Genomic DNA, 22,804 nt, shown 5'->3' with positions numbered 1-22,804 from the left:
AAAGATAGAGCAAAATAAAAGATATCCCCAAAAAGAGTCTTAAAATGATCCATGAATATATAAAAAAAAAACCGAACAATTTGGTCCATAACGCAAATAGAAGAAGGAGAAAGTCTGAGAGGTTAAGTCACAAAAGGATCGTTAATTATAAGAACATAAAACGCTTCTGAGTATCTTTAAAATGACATTTGATAGCTCTTTCTCTCCTTTGAATTGATGAGCTCTTTGAATCGGTTTGCAGTTAACATTGGTTTAAATTAGGTTGGTCTAGCCTCACTGGTGTCTTTGACTGGCTTACCCTTCACACATATAGAAGAAAAGCAAAATATTAATCTCACAGTGATGAGTTTATTATGTCTTGCTAACCTTAAAGAACACCAAAATTCTTACACTTGAATCAAAAGAAAATAACTTAAGACCTGAGGCGTCTTAACAAGAGAAAATGTTACAAAATCCATCAAACTATTTATATCTACAACTAGCATGAAACATTCTGCATCCAAAACTAAACGAGCTAATCGCAAATGGTTATAATAGATTGATGAAAAACACGAGAAGAATCAAAAGAGGCCACAGTATAAAAAAAAAGAATAGTGAAACTGTTGTAACACGTACCATAAAGGGAGACCGCCCAAGACAATACCGCTGCAATTAAGAGCAGAAACTGCACTTTCCACCTGAATCATTCAAAATTAATCATTTACCATTTTATTATTTTTACATAAAGGTGATTAGTGTTAAAAATTGCCTCATCAGGCCAAACCAAAATTCAACATATATAGTGGACCATGCACATTATTGCAGTGTGTATATCACATTTATGACGATAATATATATCTAATCCGTACAGCATTCAAAAGACTAACACGTCTGTAAAATTAATTAAGTTCAACTTGAAAATTTTAATATCATAAAATGATCTAACTTTTGAATCAAGTTCATGCAGTTACTAACGTGATAATGAAAATTAATGTACGGAGAAAACAGGCAAGAGAAAATCACCAGCTTAAATTCAACAAAAGCAATGTAGGTTTGGTGATGACAGTATCCAATAAGCCTCACATGCTGAATCTACAAGAAAATAAATATGACGTAAAATCTAAAAACACAACATAGTACGAAGTATAAACAATCTAATCTGCCTGGCCATAACCAAATATGTACCTCCCCACATGCTGTTTTAAAGAAATCTTCCAGTTCCATCTGAGTGACCTGCATGTAATACAAAAACGAAATCAAATTAAGATGAATAGAAAAGGTTCAATTTCCAGTTCCATCTGAGGAATAAGTGATTAGGAAAATGAAAATCAAGATTACCTTCTTGTCGATATTAGTACAGTAAACAGTCTTTGCACATTTCTCACGCTCATCCTGAGACTGAAAGCAACATTATGCATTCTCAGGAATAGATAAGAGAAGGGTCAAACCCAAGACTGGTTTTTTTTTTTTAACTCTGGTTGTACCTAAGACTGGTTTAGATATGATTATATAACTCAACTTACCTTTGGAAGAAGACTCGGGTCCACAGGTGCAATAGCTGTTTTTGAAAGACGAACCTTTATAGGATAAGAACCAAACAGAGTTCCTGATAGGCTTACAGCAGACCTAGCTCCCTCTGAGACATTACTTCACTGATTAGTAAACAAAAGAAGAACATTTTAAAGTGATAAAACAGTTAAGAGTAGAAGTACCTTCATCAGCGAACTCAATGAAGGCAAGACGGAGACTAGATTTATTGTCACCGCATATACGACAATCAACAATCTTTAGACCCAAAAAATGTACAAGAAACTGTATGAGACTTGAGTTTGAAGATGATATCAAAACAAAGAGGCTAAAAGACGCATTACTCAAGTACCTGCCCACATGATTGAAAGAGACCAGCAAGTTGCTCCTCAGTAACCTACAAAAAGACAAAAGAGGGCTTTGGTTAGTTGTATTACACTTCCTTCTCAGAAAGTGAGTTCTTGAAGATAGCAATTCTTTTTTTAGACCTGCTGATCAATGTCTAAGACATGGACAGTTCTCCTGATTACTTCTTCCTTCTGAGCCAGGCTTGTTTTCTTGCTCATCCTTTGCTTCCATTGGCCAAAGTTCATTCTCTGCATTAAAAGGACAAAACTATTATATATAGGTCACATGTTGGTTATAAGTATAGCTGGATAAAACATTCGGTTTGACCCCTATTTTCTAAAAACTATTATATATAAGTCACATGTTCTCCAAATTATCAGATTTTTTTTATTAAGATTGAATTAAATATTTATGGTCCTCTAAATTAATTCTAGATCCAGCATTGCAAACACAGATCATGATTTTCATATTACATTTCTCATCAATCTAAGAAATGATAAACAAAAAAAAATGTTATATAATTCACAAGATGTAAACATTGACAAGATATTTTAAAGAAACATAATAAATCCAGCACATATAGACCATAACTCAGAGAATAATGTAAAAAATGATGTACATAATACATACCCTTGTATCGAAAAGGTCATTGTCCTCAGCAGAGAAAGCTTGCATTGCGAAACTGTTGGTAAACCATAAGCTATTCTCCACAAACACAGGTTGCATTGCGAAACTGTTGGTAAACCATAAGCTATTCTCCACAAACACAGGGAGGGTTGGAGCAAGTGGCTGTGGAACATACTCCCTAGCCATCGGATTTAGTTTAGAAAACTTAACATCCATCTGAGTTATCTCACTCTTGAGATCCCCTTCACTGCCTTTTGTTGAGTTTGGTGTCTCAACAGAAGAGTTGGATTCAGGGTTCTGATCATCAGGAGATGGCGGCATCATCGTAGTTTCTAATGAAGCAGTGTTGTTGTCTAGATTTTGTTCAGAAGAGTCCACTTTCACATCAGCATTTTCCGGGACAGCCATGATCATTCACACCAAAGGATGAATTATCTGTATCGCAACAAATCTGACCGAAGAAAAGTTTGAAGTAGAATAGAGGAATATAAAGCTCTTTTTGGTTAAATGAAAACAATAAATTGATTACCAAAAAAAATAAACAAGAAATTCCAGTCAAGAAAATATACAGATGCAATAAATTATTCTTAATTAGTTTGGCATTTGTCAATATCATTTCTTCATTATTAATTATGTTGGTCATAGTCAACACCATTTCTTCATTGGTCTTGTTATATTGTTTATATCAAATTTTCTTACTAATGAAATTTAATTTTATTTCCTAAACAAGATTCTGAAAAAAATTACTCTTTTTCTGTCAACATATTTCACTATTTTTTCGGCGATGAATTAATTTTAACCTTTTCTTTCATATTGGTTTAGAAGAAATTATTACATAATTTAATATTTAATATTTTTAGTTTCTTTTATCTAAAATACAAGTGTTATATTTTAGAAGAAAATTAAGCTGTTTTATTATTTTATATTTTATATTTTATATTCAGGTATTAAGCAGTTAGGAAGAAATTGTAAAAAAGTTTACCATCAATTTGACTAAAAATTATTAATAATATTATACCATAAAATCGGATTTGAGTCTCAAATATGATTTACTGATAACTGTGTAAATTTATAAAGATAAAATTAAAAAAATATTTTAACATAGTTCAAATAAAATTATAAAGCTTGGATATTCATAAAACAATATTTTTACTATATAATAATACTATATTTGACTAGGAGCGTCATTTTCATACGAGCATTAGGTCATGTACATTGCATTAATAGGTTAATAAAGTAATTTGACCTATATTTGATTATGTAAATAATATATTATCAAGTAGTGCAAATCTTTGGATACTGTATATTGTAAAAATATAATATTATTTCTATAGTGATGGTAGATGAATTAATGTATTTTCATATATATTAGAAAATTTAATAAAATTTTAGACTAACATAAAAGATATACTTTGTTTGAACCAAACATCATATATTATCGTTTAGAATATAACAAAAACTGAATATATTCTAGGCAAAATAATTCTTTTTACAAAATCTGATATGTTAAGTAAGATTTGGTTTTCATTATATGTAAAAATCATATTTTTAATATTGCATATATTATATAATTATTTTAAATATTAAACACTATAATTATTAAATATATTTTTATTAAACGACAACACACTAACAAATTATCAAATTATATCGAATTTCTTGTTTATCACCATTTAAGTATGTTAACCTAATGATCTGAAGATTGACACTCACTTGTAATATCCTTTGATGTCTCTTTATATCGATGAAAAATTAAAACATTTCAAAAGAACAATCTTATAATTTTCCAATACTTTCTCACTCATCCAGGAAAAGTCAGAGGAAAACCGAAACTCTAACCTAAATTCATGGCAAACATTGACACCCTAATTTCTGAACTTACTGAAGAATCAACTAATGTCAAAGTTTGAGAAAAAATATTAAGAGTATGGCAAACAAGTCCGCTAAATCTGAAAGAAAAGCATCTTATTATTGCAGACCCAAATGTAAGTTCTATGTAATATTTATTCAATTTTTTTATCTTTGGTTTATTGGATACGATTTTTTTTTTACTTTCCCTTTAAAACTAGGGTTGTAGAATTGAAATAATACTTCCTCGTCATTTACTGGACAAGCACTACTTCAACTTTTTTATGAAGATGAATAGAAAATATCCGACGATTGAAGTTAAACCTTGCAAAGCATGGAGAATAAATAACCCCCACCAATTCCACATCAGTTTAGTCAAACGCAGTCAAGTATTTAATGGTTTTACACTTACTGAAGATCCAATTTTTGATCAGATTCAGTTCAAACGAGTTCTCCAAAAAAATGTTGACAACACTTATCAAATCAGTATGTATAATCATTTAGTTTTTAAAGAATAAATATGTAATGTATTCGTTACCAAATTTAATATCTTACTATTGCTCGAGTTTTGTAGAATTGGTTGGATGGGTTACTTCCTTTGGATATCTAAGACATTCTGTGAATGATTCTTATGATGAGATATTAGGAGAACATGTGTCTAAAATCAATTTTAAGTTGATGGACGAAAGGTAATTTCATTTACTTAATAAGATACTCAAATATTAAATTTAAAATTTAAAATAATCTTCTATGTATGTCACCAACATTACTATTTAGTAGATATGAGTTGGAATGTGAAGCTTCTAAAAAGATAGCCCGAGATTTGGATATGAAGAGTTGGAGACTCTAAATTCATTAAAACATTTCCATCTTTGCGTTTATGGCAAGTTAATTACATGGAACTAGGTAATTTTAAGTATTTTATATTAATGACTTTATTTTTGCTATGCAATAACCGATTTGCATTGTTGACAAATAATTTAGAAAAAGTCAAGATTACAAAGAATGTGCCAAATTCATTTTCTATCCAACATGGGTTTAATAATTTTGTATTATCATGTTTGTATTAATGCTTAGGCTTATCTTAGTGGAAATGATGGTCCACTTTAAACCCTATAAATGCTTTATTAATACATATCTATTTTTATTATTGGATAACTAATAAGGTCCCAATCTGAAACAAACAAGCCAGAGGACTTGGTCATATAGATGAATAATATATCTATACTATTAAAAGGGAAGCATTCTTAAAAAAATCTACTTATGCAAGGTTGTTTGGACCTATTAGTTAGACTAACACCACATAATTCAGCCTATTTTTAAGCCAAAGTAATATTCCATACATCAACTCATAATTTCCTTAATGTACAAAAAGAGATATTGTAACTAAAAACGATATTGTACGTAAAGATTTTATTATTATTTTCTTAATACAGAAAATAACTTAAGGAAATAGTCATAACAAACGGATCAATATTAATGTACATATTTTTGGACCCTACATATAGATTACCGAACATATGATGCATACCATTGTATTACAAACTTAACAATATTCATTGCACTTTTTAAGTGATATGTTATTCATGTATTTCTTGACTTTTTTATGAAATGTTATCACAAATTTAATATCTGAAATTGAAAACTATATCAATACTAAAAATAATTGGTTTGTTAATAATGTAAATTGATAGTTGTAACTATGATATAAATATATGCGAGAAAAATTCATTTTTAATTTAAAATTGATAGCTTGTGGTTAATGACAATGTTTTGAAAACCGAACGGGACACTGATTCAACATTGCACCTGGATCAATGGTCGGACCGGTTTAACCGCTTAATTTTAATTTAATTAACTATATATATGTAAGTATAACTATAAATTAATTTTGATATAAGTTTATATCAATGTTATATTTTAAAATTGATATGGAAAATTAAAATGAAAAAAATCAAAAATTAAAACTAATTTATTTATATATGTAGTAGAAAACAATATTAAATTTTGATGAAATCTTATTAAAATTTGCAATTTTTTTTTAATTTGAATTTGAAAAAACTGGGTTTTAATATTGAACTAGGTCCGATTTAACTCAAATTTGGTTTTTAGCACAACTCAGAACCAGTTAGAAGAGCGAGTTATGATCCGACTGGTTCGATCGTACGGTCCGATCAGATTTTCAAAACATTGGTTAATACAGTTCAATAATTAAAATATATATTTTTAATAATGAATATCTTTACTACTAAAAACATAGATATCATCTTTAAATCTATTTCAAACAAATCTCACACTATAAAAAATAATGAATAATAGAAACATTAAAAATCAATAGTTATAATGTGAAACAAAAAAAATTATACTAAATTTAAAATTTATTAAATATTAAAAACCTAAGAAGCGCGGGTCAAAATCTAGTACTTTTAGTTACAAACATGCTAAAAATATAAACTAGAAAATCTTCCATATGTATTGAGTCTACTTTTAGTTGTGGTCAATACAGAAAGCTACCTACACAAAAAGCTAGCATTTAAATTACAATATTACTGTTATGGAAAAGAATAGAATCTGTTAATTACCACATCAAAAGAACCTAACAAGTAAAGTTCAAAATAATTGTGGAAAAGATCTAGTCTGAAATGATCACAACACCAACAAACACTTTAGATTTTAAAACTATTGAATAAATTATTTAGGATTTCCTAATTTATAAAAAAAAACTGTGGTTTAGTGAATATAGTATATCAAGATATATGGCCTTTTTAGTAGATGGTTTTGTTTGACCATAATGGTCGCCTATATCTTGGCAAGCTAACTAGATTCTTTCACAAAATAATATGATTATAAACTAAAAAAAACAGATCAAACTAAATAACATAGAAAATAAATATTCTTTCACAAAGCAAAGACTCTCCTAAAATCTAACAGAAACAACAAGAAAGATTAATGAAAGAATTTGACAAGAATTTAAAACAAATAAACACACTGAGTAATCTTACCAGATGTCTATGCATGGAGATTCAGACAAAAGATAAGAGCAAAGTCAAAGATTTCCCCAAAAAAGTGTCTTAAAATGATCCATGAATATAAAAGAAAAAAAACCGAACAATTTGGTCCATAACGCAAATAGAAGAAGGAGAAAGTCTGAGAGGTTAAGTAACAAAAAGGATTATTAATTATACGAACATAAAACGCTTCTGAGTATCTTTAAAATAACATTTGATCGCTCTTTCTCTCCTTGAATCGATGAAGTTACCATTAGTTTAAATCAGGTTGGTCTAGCCTCACTGGTGTCTTTGACTGGCTCACCCTTCACACATATAGAAGAAAAGCAAAATATTAATCTCACAGACACAGTGATGATTTTATTATGTCTTGCTAACCTTAAAGAACACCAACATACTTACACTTGAATAAAACGAAAATACCTAAAGACCTGAGGCGTCTTAACAAGAGAAAATATTACAAAATCCACCAAACTATTTATATCTACAACTAGCATGCAACATTCTGCATTCAAAACTAAACGAGCTAATCGCAAATGGTTATAATAGATTGATGAAAAACTAAACACGAGAAGAATCAAGAGGCCACAGTATAAAAAAAAAGAATAGTGAAACTGTTGTGACCCTACCTTAAAGGAAGACAGCCCAAGACAATACCGCTGCAATTAAGAGCAGAAACTGCACTTTCCACCTGAAACATTCAAAATTAATCATTTACCACTTTATTATGTTTACATAAAGGTGATTAGGGTTAAACATTGCCTCATCAGGCCAAACAAAAATTAATATATATAGTGGACCATGCACATTATTGCAGTGTGTATATCACATTTATGACATAATATATATCTAGTCCGAGGATTATAAGTACAACTTAAAGACTATCACGTATGTAAAATTAATTAAGCTCAACTTGAAACTTTTATAAGTATATCATAATATGATTTAACTTTAGAATCAGGTTCAACAGTTACCAACGTGATAATGAAATTTGATGTAAGGAGAAAACAGGCAAGAGAAAATCACCAGCTTAAATTCAACAAAAGCAATGCAGGTTTGGTGATGACAGTCTCCAATAAGCCTCACATGTTGAATCTACAAGAGAATAAATATGACTTAAAATCGAAAAACACAACATAGTATAAAGTATAATTGTATAAACAATCTGCCTAGCTATAACCAAATATGTACCTCCCCACATGCTGCTTTAAAGAAATCTTCCAGTTCCATCTGAGTGACCTGCATGTAATATAAAAACGAACTAATTAAGATGAATAGAAAAGGTTCAATTTCTCCATTACATTGTTTGACTAAATTAGTCATGATGCAAACAGATAAAAAATAATTAGAAAAATGAAAATCAAGATTACCTTCTTGTCGATATTAGTACAGTAAACAGTCTTTGCACATTTCTCACGCTCATCCTCAGACTGAAAGCAACATTAAGCAATCTCAGAGTCAAACCTAAAGACTGGTTTAGATATAATTATATAAATTAACTAACCTTTGGAAGGAGACTCGGGTTCACAGGTGCAATAGCTGTTTTTGAAAGACGAACTTGTATAGGATAAGAACCAAACAGTGTTCCTGATAGGCTTAAAGCAGCCCTAGCTCCCTCTGAGACATTACTTCAATGATTAATTAGTAAACACAAGAAGAACATTTTAAAGTGATAAACCAGTTAAGAGTAGAGGGTACCTTCATCAGTGAACTCAATGAAGGCAAGACGGAGAATCGATTTATTGTCACCGCATATACGACAATCAACAACCTTTAGACCCCAAAAAATGTACAAGAAAATGTATGAGACTTGAGTTTGAAGATGATATCAAAACAAAGTGGCTAAGAGGTACATTACTCAAGTACCTGGCCACAAGATTGAAAGAGACCAGCAAGTTGCTCCTCACTAACCTACAAAAAGACAAAAGAGGGCTTTGGTTAGTTTAATTACACTTCCTTCTCAGAAAGTGCGTTCTTGCTCAGAAAGTGCGTTCTTGAAGATAGCAATTCTCTTTTTAGACCTGTTGATCAATGTCTAAGACATGGACAGTTCTCCTGATTACTTCTTCCTTCTGAGCCAGGCTTGTTTTCTTGCTCATCCTTTGCTTCCATTGGCCAAAGTTCATTCTCTGCATTAAAAGGACAAAACTATTATATATAGGTCACATGTTGGTTATAAGTATAGCTGGATAAAACATTCGGTTTGACCCCTATTTTCTAAAAACTATTATATATAGGTAACATGTTCTCCAAATTATCAGATTTTTTTTATTAAGATTGAATTAAATATTTATGGTCCTCTAAATTAATTCTAGATCCAGCATTGCAAACACAGATCATGGTTTTCATATTACATTTCTCATCAATCTAAGAAATGATAAACCAAAAAAAATGTTATATAATTCAAAGATGTAAACATTGACAAGATATTTTAAAGAAACATAATAAATCCAGCACATATACACCATAACTCAGAGAATAATGCAAAAAATGATATACATAATACATACCCTTGTATCGAAAAGGTCATTGTCCTCAGCAGAGAAAGCTTGCATTGCGAAACTGTTGGTAAACCATAAGCTATTCTCCACAAACACAGGGAGGGTTGGAGCAAGTGGCTGTGGAACATACTCCTTAGCCATCAGATTTAGTTTAGAAAACTTAACATCCATATGACTTATCTCACTCTTGAGAGCCCCTTCACTGCCCTTTGTTGAGTTTGGTGTCTCAACAGAAGAGTTGGATTCAGGGTTCTGATCATCAGAAGATGGCGGCCTCATCGTAGCTGCTAATGAAGCAGTGTTGTTGTCTAGATTTTGATCAGAAGAGTCCACTTTCACATCATCATTTTCCGGGACAGCCATGATCATTCACACCAAAGGATGAATTATCTGTATTGCAACCAATCTGACCCAAGAAAAGTTTGAAGTAGAATAGAGGAATATGAAGTTCTTTTTGGTTAAATGAAAACAATAAATTGATTACCAAAAAATTACAACAAATTCCAGTCAAGAAAATATACAGATGCAATAAATGATTATTAATTGGTTTGGTCATTTGTCAATACCATTTCTTCGTTATTAATTATTTTGGTGACAAGTCAACACCATTTCTTCATTGTTCTTGTTATATTAATTTATATCAAATTTTCTGACTAATGAAATTTAATGTTATTTCTTTAACAAAAAATTACCCATCTTTTTCTACCAACATATTTCACTATTTTCTTTTTGTTTGGCAATGAATTTTAACCTCTTCTTTCATATTGGTTTAGAATAAGTTATTATATAACTTTATATTTTAGATTTTTAGTTTATTTTAGCTAAGATACTTAATTTAAAAAAAAAACAAATTGTAAAAGAAAATCAAGCTATTTTATTATTGTTATTATTTTATTTTTAGGTATTAAGTAGTTAGGAATAAATTGTAAAAACTTTTACCATCGGTTTGACTAAAAATTTATTAATGATCTTATACCAAGAAAATGGATTTGAGTCTCAAATATAAATTTACTAATAACTATAGATAAAATTTACAAAATATTTTAACATAGTTCCATAAAATTATAAAGCTTTGATATTCATAAATCATATATTTGTTACTATATAAAATATACAATATATCACAATTACTATAATTGATTAAGAACATCATATTGATATGAAAATTAGTCATTTACATTACATTGATAGGTTAATAAAGTATTTTGATATATATTTGATTATGTAAATAATTATTAGGTAGTGCAAATCTTTAGATATTGAATATTGTAAAAGTATAATATCATTTATAGAGTGATGGTAGATGAATTAATGTATTTTCATATATATTAGAAGATTTACAAAATGTTTAGACAAATATGAAAATATCTTTGTGTTGAACCATTAAACAAAAACATATATTATTGTTTAGAATATAGTAAAAACTTAATATATACTAGGTAAATTAATTCTTTAAAACAAATCTGATATTGTTAAGTAAGATTTGATTTTCATTATATGTAAAAATCATCTTTTTAATAGTACATATATTATGCATTTATTTTTTATATTTAAAACAATATTTAATAAATAAATTTATTTTTATTGAACGACAACACACTAATAAATTATCAAGTTATATCGAATTTATTGTTTATCACAATTTAAGTATGTTATCCTTCTGTTCTGAACATTATTACTCGCTTATAATACCTTTTGATGTTTCTTTAATATTTGATGAAAAGTTAAAACTTTTCAAAAGAACAATCTAAACATATCTATCAAATCTTAAATTCTCTAAGACATTTTTCACTCATTCAAGAAAAATCAGAGAAAACCGAAAGTCAAACTTAACTTCATGGCAAACAATAACACCCTAATTTCCAACCTTACTAAAGAATCAACTAATGTCAAAGTTTGGGCAAAGGAATTAACAGTATAACAAACAACAAGTCCGCTAAATCTGAAAGAGAAGCATCTTATTATTGCTGACCCAAATGTAAGTTCTATGTAATATTTATTTTTCATTTTTGGTTTATTGTATAATAAATTTTGTTTATTTTCCCTTTAAAATTAGGGTTGTAGAATTGAAGTAACACTTCCTCATCAATTACTGAATACACACTACTTCAGCTTTTTGATGAAGATGGATGGAAAATATTCTGACGATTTGAAGTTAAACTTTGTGATGGATCGAGAATGAATACTCCCCACCAATTCCACAATTTAGTCGAACGCAGTCAGGTATTTTGTGGTTTTATACTTAGTGAAAACTAAATGTTTGATCAGATTCCATTCAAACGAGTTCTCCAAAAAAATGTTGACAACATTTATTTAATTGGTATGTATTATCATTTAGTTTATTAAGAATGAATATGTTATGCATTCGTTACCAAATTTAATATCTTACTATTGTTTTAAACTTTTAGACTTTGTTGGATGGGTTACTACGTTTGGATATTTGGAATGATCTATATGATGAGATTTTGGAGAACATGAGTCTAAAATTAATTTTAAGTTGATGGATGAAAGTTAATTTCATTTACTTAATAAGATACTCAAATATTAAATTTAAATTTAAAAAAAAAAATATTCTATATATGTCACCATTATTACTATTTTGTGGATGTGAGTTGGAATGTGAAGCTTCATGAGAGATTACCCGAGATTTGGATATGAAAAGTTAGAGACTGTCTAAGTTCACTAAACATTTCTAGCTTTGGGTTTGACTGGTGACCATTCAAGAAACAAGAGGAACGAATAAAAAAAGAATGTTCGGGAATAAAATAGCAGGAATGAAAAGGAATGGTTGTTCCTTATCAATTTTAACAAGGAATAATTTTGTTATTCGCCGTTCTCTGGTCACCATTCATACCCTTTGTATTTTTGGCGAGTCAATTATATGAAACAAGGTTAATTTTAAATATTTTAGTATTAATGACTTCATTTCTGGTTATACATTAACCAATTTGCATTGTTGGCAACTGTTTAGGAAAACTCAAGATTACAAATGAAGGACTATGTGCCAAATTCATCTTCAATCAAACATGGATTGAATAGTGTTGTATTATCATGTTTGTATCAATGTTCAGACTTATTTTAGTGAAAATGATGGTCCACTTTAAACCCTATAAAGACTATTAAGATATATTTAATTTTTTACTAGATTGCTAATTTTTCACATTGTAGATATATGGGGATAAAAGGAAATTGGTTAAAATTTAAATGGATACTATTATATTTTGTTTCCCAAAAATATGAATCACAAGATATATTTAAACAAACATTTTGTTGATCTATTATTAAAAGAAACTTTACATAAATGATTTTTTTTTGACAGCAAACAATTCAACGACTCATATTGACTCTGTAAACCAAATTGGAAACCACCGTAACAAATGAATATTTGTATTGATAAAATAAATATTCTTCATTTAACCTAATTTGTAATTTACATCCCTCAAAAATTTATATAAACACAATATTTTTTTGTAAATTACATATTATAAATTTTAGTGAAATGTCTATAAGATAACATAAAATATTTAATTTCTAGAAAAACTAATTGGATCGACCATGTGAAAAATAAAATTTATATAAAAGCATATCATTGACAAAGTTTTAACACTTAATATGGTGTTGACCGACAAAAATATATATGTTTATGCCATTATTTTATTTTTCTAAACCAAGTAGAAATTATATGATTTTTTTATAAAAGTGATAAAATACAAGCAATAGTAAAAAACAAATTTATTTATCATTACATGCCTCTTCTAACTGAATGAACTTGGGTTAAGATTGAAGACTTTTGTGTTGTCGCTGAACATTTAGACAAAAAACATGACGATTACAGATATTTTATTATTCAGCTTAATATATCTAATATTATCTAAAAAATTGATACATAGAATGTTAGTTTTTTTTTGCTTATTTTTAATTAATATTTACAATATATAAGATATGCTCTCATATATATTTTATTTTGTAGTTACATAAAAATTAATTGGTGGAAAATTGACAAATCATTTCTAAATTAAACTAAAAATGATTTGTTCATATGTTCACAATTTCATTTAAGATATTTTACATATTCTATTTAATTAACATTAAAATGTTTTATTTTATATAGAATGAATTAATATTATTTTCTTGCTTTAATAAATAGCTTTACAGTAATAAAAAATTAATTGTATGTACAACGTAAATAAACAATTAATTTTCATGTACAATAAATTATTATTATTAGTTAGTTTGATCATTTGTCAATACCATTTTTTTCATTATTAATAATTTTGTTAATTTGTCAACACCATTTCTTCATCGTTGTTATTATATTTATCTATATTAATTTTTTTACTAATGATTTTAATGTCATTTATTTAGAAAGATTCTGAAAAATTACTCTTTTTTTTCTCGCAACATATTTCACATTTTTTTTCATTTTCAATGAATTTTAACATTTTCTTTCATATTGATTTAAAAGAAATTATTTTAATTTAATATTTTAGTTTCTTTTAGCCAAAACACTTAATTTACAAAGTTTTATATTGCAGAAAATTAAAATATTTTATTTATTTATTTTCAGGTATTAAACAGATAAAAATAAATTGTTAAACAAATTTCATCACCGATTTGATTAAAACTTTATCAATGATTTTATACAAAAAAGTTTGGATTTGAATCTCAGAATCTGATTTACTAATAACTATGTAAATTTATAGAAATAAAATTTAAAATTTTTTAAAAAATAGTTCAAATAAAATTATAAAATTTGGATTTTCATACGATAATAAAAATGGCATAAACACGAAGATTTGTAAAACATAGATATAATATAAAAACTATTTATATAATAGTAAGTTTCATAATATATAATAATAAAATAAATTAATGTTTAAAATATTTTTCAAAATATTAAATAAATTCGAATCGTCTTTTTGACCATTATTACAATCTCCCCCTCATATATATTTATCCGGTCATAGAAAATTCTAAAATAAACTCAATAGAAGATTGGGTGATATGCCCCTCTCTGCGGTTAGAGAATGAGCCACGATTATTAACTCGGTGGGCCTTTTAGTCATTTGACATGTTCCTCGGCCCATCTCCACCGCACACGCCTCTCCTAAACCGCCGTAACAACCACAAACCTCCTCACGCAACCGTCTCCTCCGCCCTTCCTGACCTCTTCCTCGCAGCGTTCTCTCTCCTCTTCCTCTGGTCTTCCCCCAAACCTCTCGTCTCCCTCCCTCCCAACAGACTCTCCTTCCCTCTAACTCCTCGCCGCCGATCCACCGCCTCCATGTCCCGTCTATCTCCTCCTCATCCTCCTCCTCCGCCGCAGCGCTTCGCCAACGCTCAGTCTCTCTCCGATTGGCTCGAGTCGAGACTGCCGTCCGACTCGTTCGCCGCATGGGGAGTCAAACCGGGGACCAAGAACGTGCACAACCTCTGGCTTGAGCTCTCCGACGGCGAGACCTCTCTCACGGACTCCACCCCGCCGGTACGCACCGTCAACGTCGTCTCGGTCCGTGTGATCGGAGAAGACGGGAAAGTCCTCGTGGAGTCTCACCAGGAGTTGTCCGACGGGAGCGTGCGCGAGAGGTTTCGTCCTTTGTCGGAGAAGCTGAAGCCCGAGGAGACTCCCGACGAAGCTGTCTTTCGAGCTATTAAAGAAGAGCTGGGTTCTATCTTTGACGGCGAAAACGACGTCGGAGAGAGGATCAAGATTCTTCCTGGGACATATAGTAGAAGAGTGGAGGAAAGGAACTCGCTTTCGTATCCGGGATTGCCCGCGCGATACGCGCTTCACTTGGTGGATGCGACGGTGCGGGGTCTACCGGAGGAAGATTTCTGCACGGAGGAGAAAGAGTATGATGGTGACTCGACGGAAGACTCGGAGGAAACACGAGCTGTCGGAAAAGCTGTGACGGTGAAGCGGCATTACTGGAAATGGGTTAGTCCTAGTTCGGTTCGGTCCTAAAACTCATAAGAGCTTTCACTTTCAGATTCCTTTTGTGGTCTTTATTACAGTGATTCATCAGTCACATGAATAATCAAGAACCATGTAGTAACATTGGAGATGATGCTCTTACAACACATTTATAATATTATTCAAATAAGAACATTAATTCTCAGTTTAATCCTCTTCTTCTCTTGGCTTTGTTAGTTCTATGTGTAACCCTTGGCTACTACTCTCTATCTGCTTCTTTAGTTTCACTGTGTTGTGCTCTTGACTGTCAATCTTATAAACTCTAGTTGCAAGTTACAGAAGTACATAGAAGCATTGAACAGATCCCGAAGTACTCTTCTTTTTGAGTGTGTGTACTATCCACCATAATGCAATTACATTACTAACTAAACTCGACAACAAAGCTCCAACGGTGTGTACATATGTAAAGTAGATACTAACTAACTCAACAACAAAGCTGTATACACAAAGTGCCACCACCATAATGTGATTACATATGTAAAGTAGGTTACTAACTAAACTCAACAACTAAGCTCCAAAGCTGAATGCCACAATGTATACACAAAAGTCTCACCAACTACGTTGGTGGAGAGTTAGCACAAGAGCAGCTCCTGAATGGGGGAGAAAATAAAAGTCCCCTAGTTGATGCAAAATTGAACTTCTTGTGTTGATATGTACTAATAAATATCTATCAAGTTGTTGGATCATTGTGGAGCTTGTTGCGTTGAGGTCTCAGTGGATTGGACTTGACGAACGAACTGCCCTTTAATTCTCGGCCGTTGCTCTGCCAGTTTCTTCCTGCTCTCATAACGAACCTATGCAGAAGTCATTACAAAAGGTTTTAAAACCCGTTAGAACCATCCCTCTTAACAAAGCCCTTATGTGTGTTGTCATGAGTTTGAACATCACCTTTTTATCAAAACACCTGTCCTTGCGCTTCATCCTAAACTTGTTTAAAGCAGCTTCCCTAAGAGATTGCTTAGTCTTCCCTACAGAGGACGAGTACCCTTCTTCATTCTTCTTCTCCACAAGCTGCTGATCCTGAATGTAGCTGGTAGTGCAGTGGTTCCCTATTGTGCTGTGTTCATTTGCAGAAGAGACGTGTCTTCTCTCCTCTACATCCTGCTCTTGCAAACCCTCGGGTTTATTACCGTTGTATGGGTGAAACATGGAACTGTACTCATGCGGGCTAATGGAGCTAGGGCTTGGAGACAATGAAGCAGCAGTTGTGTTAGGACTTGTGAACTGTATACTCTTGATGGGAACTGTGGTTGGGTAAGAACCTTGTCCTGGCCAAGAAGGTGGACCAGGTGAGTCAGCACTATTGTAAAAGCTGGCCTCGTTTCTTCTAGGAGCACTTGGAGGCGGTTCAGATGATTTGTATTGATTGGTTACCACAATGTTACCATCTTCACTCTCCGTAACGTTCTTTCTTTGGTCGGGAACCAAGGGAGAGACGGAGCACTGTGTCTGCAGCGGCTTGTGAACGTACCTTGTGAAAGCAGAGCCACTAGAAGGATGAAGAGAGGATCTTCTCAGGGAGAGATCAAGCTCTATCCTAACACTTTCTTCTCTGTTGTGTTGTTCGTTTCTAGTAAACGAAGCTCCAATGAAGTCAATGGCTTCTTTAGATGAGTCTTTCTCCACGTCTGCGCTCTCTCCTTCCGTCTCTGGTCTTGTACATGAGCTCTACAAGAACAAAAGTTTTAGAAAGAAACACTAAGGAACAGAATCAAAGTACACTTGTGAAGAGAATCTAACCTGAGCACCCTCAGGTTTCCGATGGCCGAGACTCTCATCAAGTTGAAAGCTACCAGGAGCAAGTGTCTGCCAAGAAGATTCAAGAACTCAATTATAGATTGCACAGGGAGACACAAAAAAGGTTAAAGATATTTGAATGGAACATACACTTTGTCGTCTTCTCCAAACATGTTGCCAGAGATTTCTCAGCTCATTCCTCCTCAACGGCTTAACAAGATAGTCAGCAGCACCTTTCAACATGCACTTGTACACAGTATTCACTGAGTCATGTGTCGACATCACTGAAACAAACAATACAAGAAAAATATAATGAGCTGAAATCATGGTTCTAAAAACCGGTCCAGGCGCTAGCGATAAACAATTTTCTTAAAATCCAATTTATATATCTTCAATCGGTTTAAACCGTTATAAATGGATTGAGATCGATTTAAACTCTTAAATGTCTTCAATCGGTTTAAACAGTTATAAATTGGCTAAAATTAGTTGAAACTGATTTAAATTAGTTTAAATCTGTTAAATTAAGTAATAAAATTATTAAAATCCACAAATCTGTTTAATTTCTTTTATTAATTTTATAATTAAAGTCAAAATATAAAATAATTTATGTAATATATGTAAAAATTAAATCATTTCAAAACGATGAAAAAAGGAGGCATGAGTTATATAAATGTACACATACTTATGACAGGAATGTTCTTGCAGACATCATGCTCCATGATAAGTGTAAGAAGAGCGTATCCAGATATTGAAGGAAGATCAACCTCTGCGAGTATCAGATCGACGCTCTCGGGGTTTCCTTTTAGCATCTCCCAAGCTTTCAAGCCATCAGGTACAGCAGCAACTGTGAAGACACAACATAGTACACAAAACCAACCACATTAATACATTAAGCTGACACTAAAAGGAAACATTCTTATTGGAAAAATATTTTTTTTCAAAAAAAAAAAAACATTCTTATTGGAGAAACAAAAAACTAATCCGAGATTAAAAGGAAAATACTTTCACATGCTAATCAGTTCCACATTAAACCACTAAAACATTTTTTTTATAAGAAATAAACTAATCTGCGATTAAAAGGAAAAGACTTTCACATTCTAATCAGTTTTACAGTTACAAATTTTCAGACAACATAGATTCCGACAAAACAGTCAAGGTTCAGACAGAAGCCAACTGACCTCTGTAACTGCATTTCCTGAGGAGAGCAGAAATAATCTGTCTGGTGGAATCGTCTGCTTCTACTAGCAAAACTCTCAACGCGATTTTAGGGAGAAACCTCTCCCACTTCACCAAACCATCGCCCCCCTCTGCGGCGTCCTTCCTCTGCACTCTCCGCCGCCGCGCTGACTTTACTCCGACAGCCTCAGCTGCTTTCTCCACCACCGTGACCTCAACAACTTCGTCGCTCTTTTCTCGCATCTCACAGTCAAACCAAAGCAGATTGAAGTTCCAGAAAGAATAAGAAAGAGATAGTTGGAACGAATAAAAAATATATTGGAAGATAAAAAGAGGGAAAAAAAACTTATGCTCTGTTGAATGTTTCAACGGCTGAGATTAGAATGGCGCGGACAACCGATCGTGATCCAACGGTTACGAAGCTAGTAAAAGGATACGAAAAATATCTAGTAGAGTTAGCTGACGTGGACTACGTATGCCACATCAGCAAATACTGTACGAGACAAAGAGATCTAATACACCGAATATCATTTTTTAATAGGTGTGGTGGCTAGGGCGTTGATTACTCCGTGGTTCATGTTTAAAGTTGGATTTTGACTTATGCATAATCCAAAATATTTATCGCAATATATTTATTCGTCTGTATTCATTTATGTTGAAATGTTACTGAATTAGCTTATTTTATTAGCTTAATAGATCGTTGAGCATTGAAGCTTTCACTTATGCTTATGATTAATTTGACAAAATGCTTATTATTGCCAAACAACTGCTGGTATTCTTATGCAGTAAATCAGTAATCACCTGTTTTAGTGAACAAATAGGCTCATAAAAAACCCCCACTCGTGACTTTTAGGATAAAATCATGTTAAGAAAATATCTTATGCAAGTGGCAAACAAATATCTTATGCATTTATTTTTCTAAAATATTTTTTATTTGTATTGGATATGAGTTGATTTATTTCTAATATTTCAGAAATGATACTTTTAATGGGCATGAGAACAAATTATACAGTATTATTAATAAAATATTTCATCCATTCTAAAATAGATGATGTTCAAAGAATTTTGATGTTTCAAAATATATGATATTTTGATATTATATATTAATTTTAGTTTTATTAAAAATTATGTGATCAGTAATATTTTATAATTATTTTAATATTAGTCGAATTAGTTTAATTTAGATTATATTTCTAATGATATTTTAGATAAAAATGTATGTATTAATTTTTGTGTTTGAATCAAAACATCATTTAAAATAGAAAGATACTAATCATCATGTGACAAAAACAAATTATATTAGTGAAAAAAAAAACTAAATTTATCAGCATTTTGTTTTTTTCCGGTTGCTGTGGTCTCTGATTGTTTAAAAAAAACGCATGTAAATGTAGGGACCACGTGAGGAGTTCTAAAGTTATTTCCGCGGCTAGATATTTTAGGAGGAATAAAGGCAACGAACACTTGTTTAGACCTAGTGGTCTTGGTGGATAAGAATAAGACACGTGTATGGTGGTAATCTGACACAACCTTTCACCATTGATGGTTGCTATCAGAGCCAAAATATCTAATTGTTTCCATCTCTCTACTCGCCGTGCGTCTGGTTGATAAAACAATACTTGCTCTATCTCCACTGACATTCTTTAAACCACCAGTTTAGTTTTGAATTTTTTGTTTGTAACAGGTTGAGTTTAGTTTTGATTTTTTTTGTAACAAAATTATCACATAATAAAGTGCTCTGCCTTTGGTTGGACGATAACGCAGCGAGTGAAGTGTGGTGGATGGAGTGAGTAATGACTTTTGGTTAAGGAATAAAAATCTAACGATATTTGGACCTAACTTACACGAACACGCTCCATCCTTTTTCAAACAGATACTTTTCTTTTTGTCTGTGATATTTTTCATCGTTCTCTTTTTTTTTATGTGTGTAAACAAAACTTTGATATATCTTTTTCGTTTCTTTAAAGTCTGTAGGATATTTTTCTCCTTTTCTTTTAGGCTAGTTTAGATATTTCTAAGTCGTATCATATGATTATTGGCTGGTCATTTATAAACTAATAAGATATTAATGTTGTTCAAACATCCACTTGTGACAATCTAGACCAAGCGATAAAAAAGTGTGACCAACGATTTTAAGTAGATGGGGGATAGCGATATTACGGTTGATAAAAGATCTGCAAACCAATCTAGCTAACCTATGTAAGAACAATGTTAGACCGATGTTTTTAGGGTTTTCCATTTTAGGGCCAACATCACCTGGTTTCTGTTATTAGTGTGATAATATTCATTTGCAATAGAAGAATAGTTTTGAAAGGCGTAGAAGTGTAGTTATAAAATTATAGAATTAGAAAGAGTTAAAGAAATCTTATAGCAAAAAAAAAGAGAGTTAAAGAGATATGCCCAAAGTTTCGATGTCCCATATGAGAGAGTAGTATAACAATGTAACATTTGAGAACTAGTGATGTGCGGTGATTGAAAACCGAAGATGTCTAGATATGTGGATGAGATTATATTTCACTGAAAGATCATTAAAAGTGACAATTGAGCAATATCATGTGGCATCTTCTTTTAAACTCGTCTGAGCTCAGATTTAAGGTAGTTGCCAGAAGTTGTTGCATATCCGTCTACTGTTAAGTTGGTGAGTTATCGTTTGCAATATTTGTAACTCCATAATGTTTGAGCTATATTAACAAGCATCCAAGTGTTTGAGACTCCTTGAGTAATAGATTATGTGATGACTATTGCGTTTTATTAAAAGGCTTCTTAAGCAACTTCTCTTCGGACTTTCAACATTTTCATCGTTTGTACTCCTTTTCTCTAGTGGATTCACTGGATTCCGAACTTACTTCGGACAAAACATAACAGTTGTCCACTCATCTTTACAGATCCCATTCAACCAAAGGAGCTCAACAAGTTGAAAGGGAGACGTAAGATGCTCAGCAAATTGGAGTGTGTGGTCACGGCTTCGAATTCATGCAACCTTGTGTAGTTGTATTTAAATTCGAATGATTTTATTATGTAGTAGACTCTACTTAGCACATGGAGAAATTTTTTTTTTTTTTTATTATACGAAACATTACAAGCTGTGAGCCTGTGACTAACGTCATACAGTTTTTTAAAAAGCTTTTACAAAATAAAGGGAACATATACTGAACCATAAATCAATCAAATCTCTCAATATGATTGATCACTTAAGTAGTTGGAGCCGATACAACTTAAACTGAGTCTTGAAGCCTTTGCCTAAACTGACAAGGAGAATTTTATTATGTAATCAAATTAACTCATGATTGTTGATTTTATTAAAATTGAAAGGATTTGTTTTACAATTTTTTTTAAAGGATGACGTCATCATCGTCACGTCACGGTTCAAGAAATTAAAAAAATCCGTCAAATAATTCGATAACATGTTTAAGCTTTTTTTTTAATAAATGTAAAAATTTATTCAAGCAAAAGCCTTTTTTACATCAAGTGCTACTGTTTTCTTTTGTATTTACACAAAAATAAAAGAATTATCCAGCTTCTATAACATGTTTAAGCTTTTACAACAGCTGAATCTATATCTAACATATTCTCTTATGGTATTGTTTTTGTTTGTAGAGCTTTCGATGGATGTCAACATCCAGATGAAAAACAGAGGATGCAACTTAATAGAAAATTGAGTTTAGCTCTAAGACGGATCAGTTTTGGTTTCAGAACCCAAGAACACAAAAGAAAATTTTCTAACTTTTGACTACCTCGCTTCCACAATGTGTTTGTAGTTTTGATTCTCCATTGTTTCCCTTTGCAGGCACAACACGAAAAAGCTAATAAATATGCACTCAAGTTAGCTGTTTAAGATTAAATTTTTACAGGTAACTAAAATCTTGCAATATAAAGTCATGTGATACGTCATAAGTTTTATTATTAAGATATGTGTAGCAAAAAATAATAAATTGATATAAAGACTCATAAAAAATCACCCAAATAACTTTAAATTTTTTATAATTTTTTTTTACCAAATCATCTAAAGATTTTATTTTAATTTTTATGTTTTAACTAAAATCATTCAAATTTCAAAATTCATCTAAATCCCATCAAAATTA

General features: G+C 31.2%; 4 protein-coding genes and 1 long non-coding RNA gene across 6 annotated transcripts; 2 read left to right on the top strand and 3 right to left on the bottom strand.

Annotated features, from left to right (window-relative positions):
- Positions 1–35: 35 nt before the first annotated feature.
- On the bottom strand, positions 36–2,953 carry LOC103837185 (polyadenylate-binding protein-interacting protein 13). Its single transcript, XM_033279133.1, has 10 exons — positions 2,485–2,953; positions 1,995–2,102; positions 1,859–1,903; positions 1,692–1,764; positions 1,503–1,615; positions 1,318–1,377; positions 1,165–1,212; positions 1,003–1,071; positions 616–677; positions 36–299 (listed from the first exon to the last, which is right to left on the bottom strand). Exons 1-10 carry the CDS (start codon positions 2,893–2,895, stop codon positions 242–244), a joined length of 1,047 nt encoding a protein of 348 aa, XP_033135024.1. The 5' UTR covers positions 2,896–2,953; the 3' UTR covers positions 36–241.
- Positions 2,098–7,414, top strand: LOC117127973. Its single transcript, XR_004451015.1, has 2 exons — positions 2,098–2,573; positions 2,625–7,414. It is a non-coding gene; the product is annotated as an uncharacterized LOC117127973 (long non-coding RNA).
- Positions 6,321–12,696, bottom strand: LOC103837059 (polyadenylate-binding protein-interacting protein 13). Of its 2 annotated transcripts, XM_009113383.2 has the most exons (10): positions 9,848–12,671; positions 9,359–9,466; positions 9,204–9,248; positions 9,036–9,108; positions 8,842–8,954; positions 8,708–8,767; positions 8,529–8,576; positions 8,364–8,432; positions 7,967–8,028; positions 6,321–7,642 (listed from the first exon to the last, which is right to left on the bottom strand). In XM_009113383.2, exons 1-10 carry the CDS (start codon positions 10,205–10,207, stop codon positions 7,591–7,593), a joined length of 990 nt encoding a protein of 329 aa, XP_009111631.1. In that variant the 5' UTR covers positions 10,208–12,671; the 3' UTR covers positions 6,321–7,590. The 2 variants fall into 2 exon arrangements, with proteins under 2 accessions (XP_009111631.1, XP_009111632.1); XM_009113384.2 differs by lacking the exon at positions 8,708–8,767 and having other exon boundaries at positions 9,848–12,696.
- A 1,981-nt stretch (positions 12,697–14,677) lies between these two features.
- LOC103837060 lies at positions 14,678–15,963 on the top strand. The gene has a single exon (XM_009113385.3). The coding sequence runs from the start codon at positions 14,910–14,912 to the stop codon at positions 15,801–15,803; it is 894 nt and encodes a 297-aa protein (XP_009111633.1). The 5' UTR covers positions 14,678–14,909; the 3' UTR covers positions 15,804–15,963.
- A 532-nt stretch (positions 15,964–16,495) lies between these two features.
- On the bottom strand, positions 16,496–18,968 carry LOC103837062 (two-component response regulator-like APRR5). The gene is made up of 6 exons (NM_001301985.1): positions 18,728–18,968; positions 18,232–18,393; positions 17,700–17,833; positions 17,553–17,618; positions 16,701–17,480; positions 16,496–16,606 (listed from the first exon to the last, which is right to left on the bottom strand). The coding sequence occupies exons 1-6, from the start codon at positions 18,966–18,968 to the stop codon at positions 16,496–16,498; spliced, it is 1,494 nt and encodes a 497-aa protein (NP_001288914.1).
- Between the last annotated feature and the right edge of the window lie 3,836 nt (positions 18,969–22,804).

This window comes from Brassica rapa, chromosome A09 (genome assembly GCF_000309985.2).
Source record: "Brassica rapa cultivar Chiifu-401-42 chromosome A09, CAAS_Brap_v3.01, whole genome shotgun sequence".
NCBI lineage: Eukaryota > Viridiplantae > Streptophyta > Magnoliopsida > Brassicales > Brassicaceae > Brassica > Brassica rapa.
Note: the sequence above shows the minus strand (reverse complement) of the source record. Positions and strands in the feature narration are given on the sequence as shown.

What these genes read in the sequence shown, in the direction of transcription:
- LOC103837185 (XM_033279133.1), bottom strand. Translation starts at nt 2,895, where the DNA reads ATGATCATGGCTGTCCCGGAAAATGCTGATGTGAAAGTGGACTCTTCT. An exon ending in ATGACCTTTTCGATACAAGG is followed by an intron (nt 2,103 to 2,484) that starts GTATGTATTATG and finishes CTTTTAATGCAG; the next exon opens with AGAATGAACTTTGGCCAATG. An exon ending in GTACTAATATCGACAAGAAG is followed by an intron (nt 1,213 to 1,317) that starts GTAATCTTGATT and finishes TATTACATGCAG; the next exon opens with GTCACTCAGATGGAACTGGA.
- LOC103837059 (XM_009113383.2), bottom strand. Translation starts at nt 10,207, where the DNA reads ATGATCATGGCTGTCCCGGAAAATGATGATGTGAAAGTGGACTCTTCT. An exon ending in GTACTAATATCGACAAGAAG is followed by an intron (nt 8,577 to 8,707) that starts GTAATCTTGATT and finishes TATTACATGCAG; the next exon opens with GTCACTCAGATGGAACTGGA. An exon ending in TTGGGCTGTCTTCCTTTAAG is followed by an intron (nt 7,643 to 7,966) that starts GTAGGGTCACAA and finishes ATATGTGTGAAG; the next exon opens with GGTGAGCCAGTCAAAGACAC.
- LOC103837060 (XM_009113385.3), top strand. Translation starts at nt 14,910, where the DNA reads ATGTTCCTCGGCCCATCTCCACCGCACACGCCTCTCCTAAACCGCCGT.
- LOC103837062 (NM_001301985.1), bottom strand. Translation starts at nt 18,968, where the DNA reads ATGCGAGAAAAGAGCGACGAAGTTGTTGAGGTCACGGTGGTGGAGAAA. An exon ending in CAGGAAATGCAGTTACAGAG is followed by an intron (nt 18,394 to 18,727) that starts GTCAGTTGGCTT and finishes GTGTCTTCACAG; the next exon opens with TTGCTGCTGTACCTGATGGC. An exon ending in CAAGAACATTCCTGTCATAA is followed by an intron (nt 17,834 to 18,231) that starts GTATGTGTACAT and finishes TGTTTGTTTCAG; the next exon opens with TGATGTCGACACATGACTCA.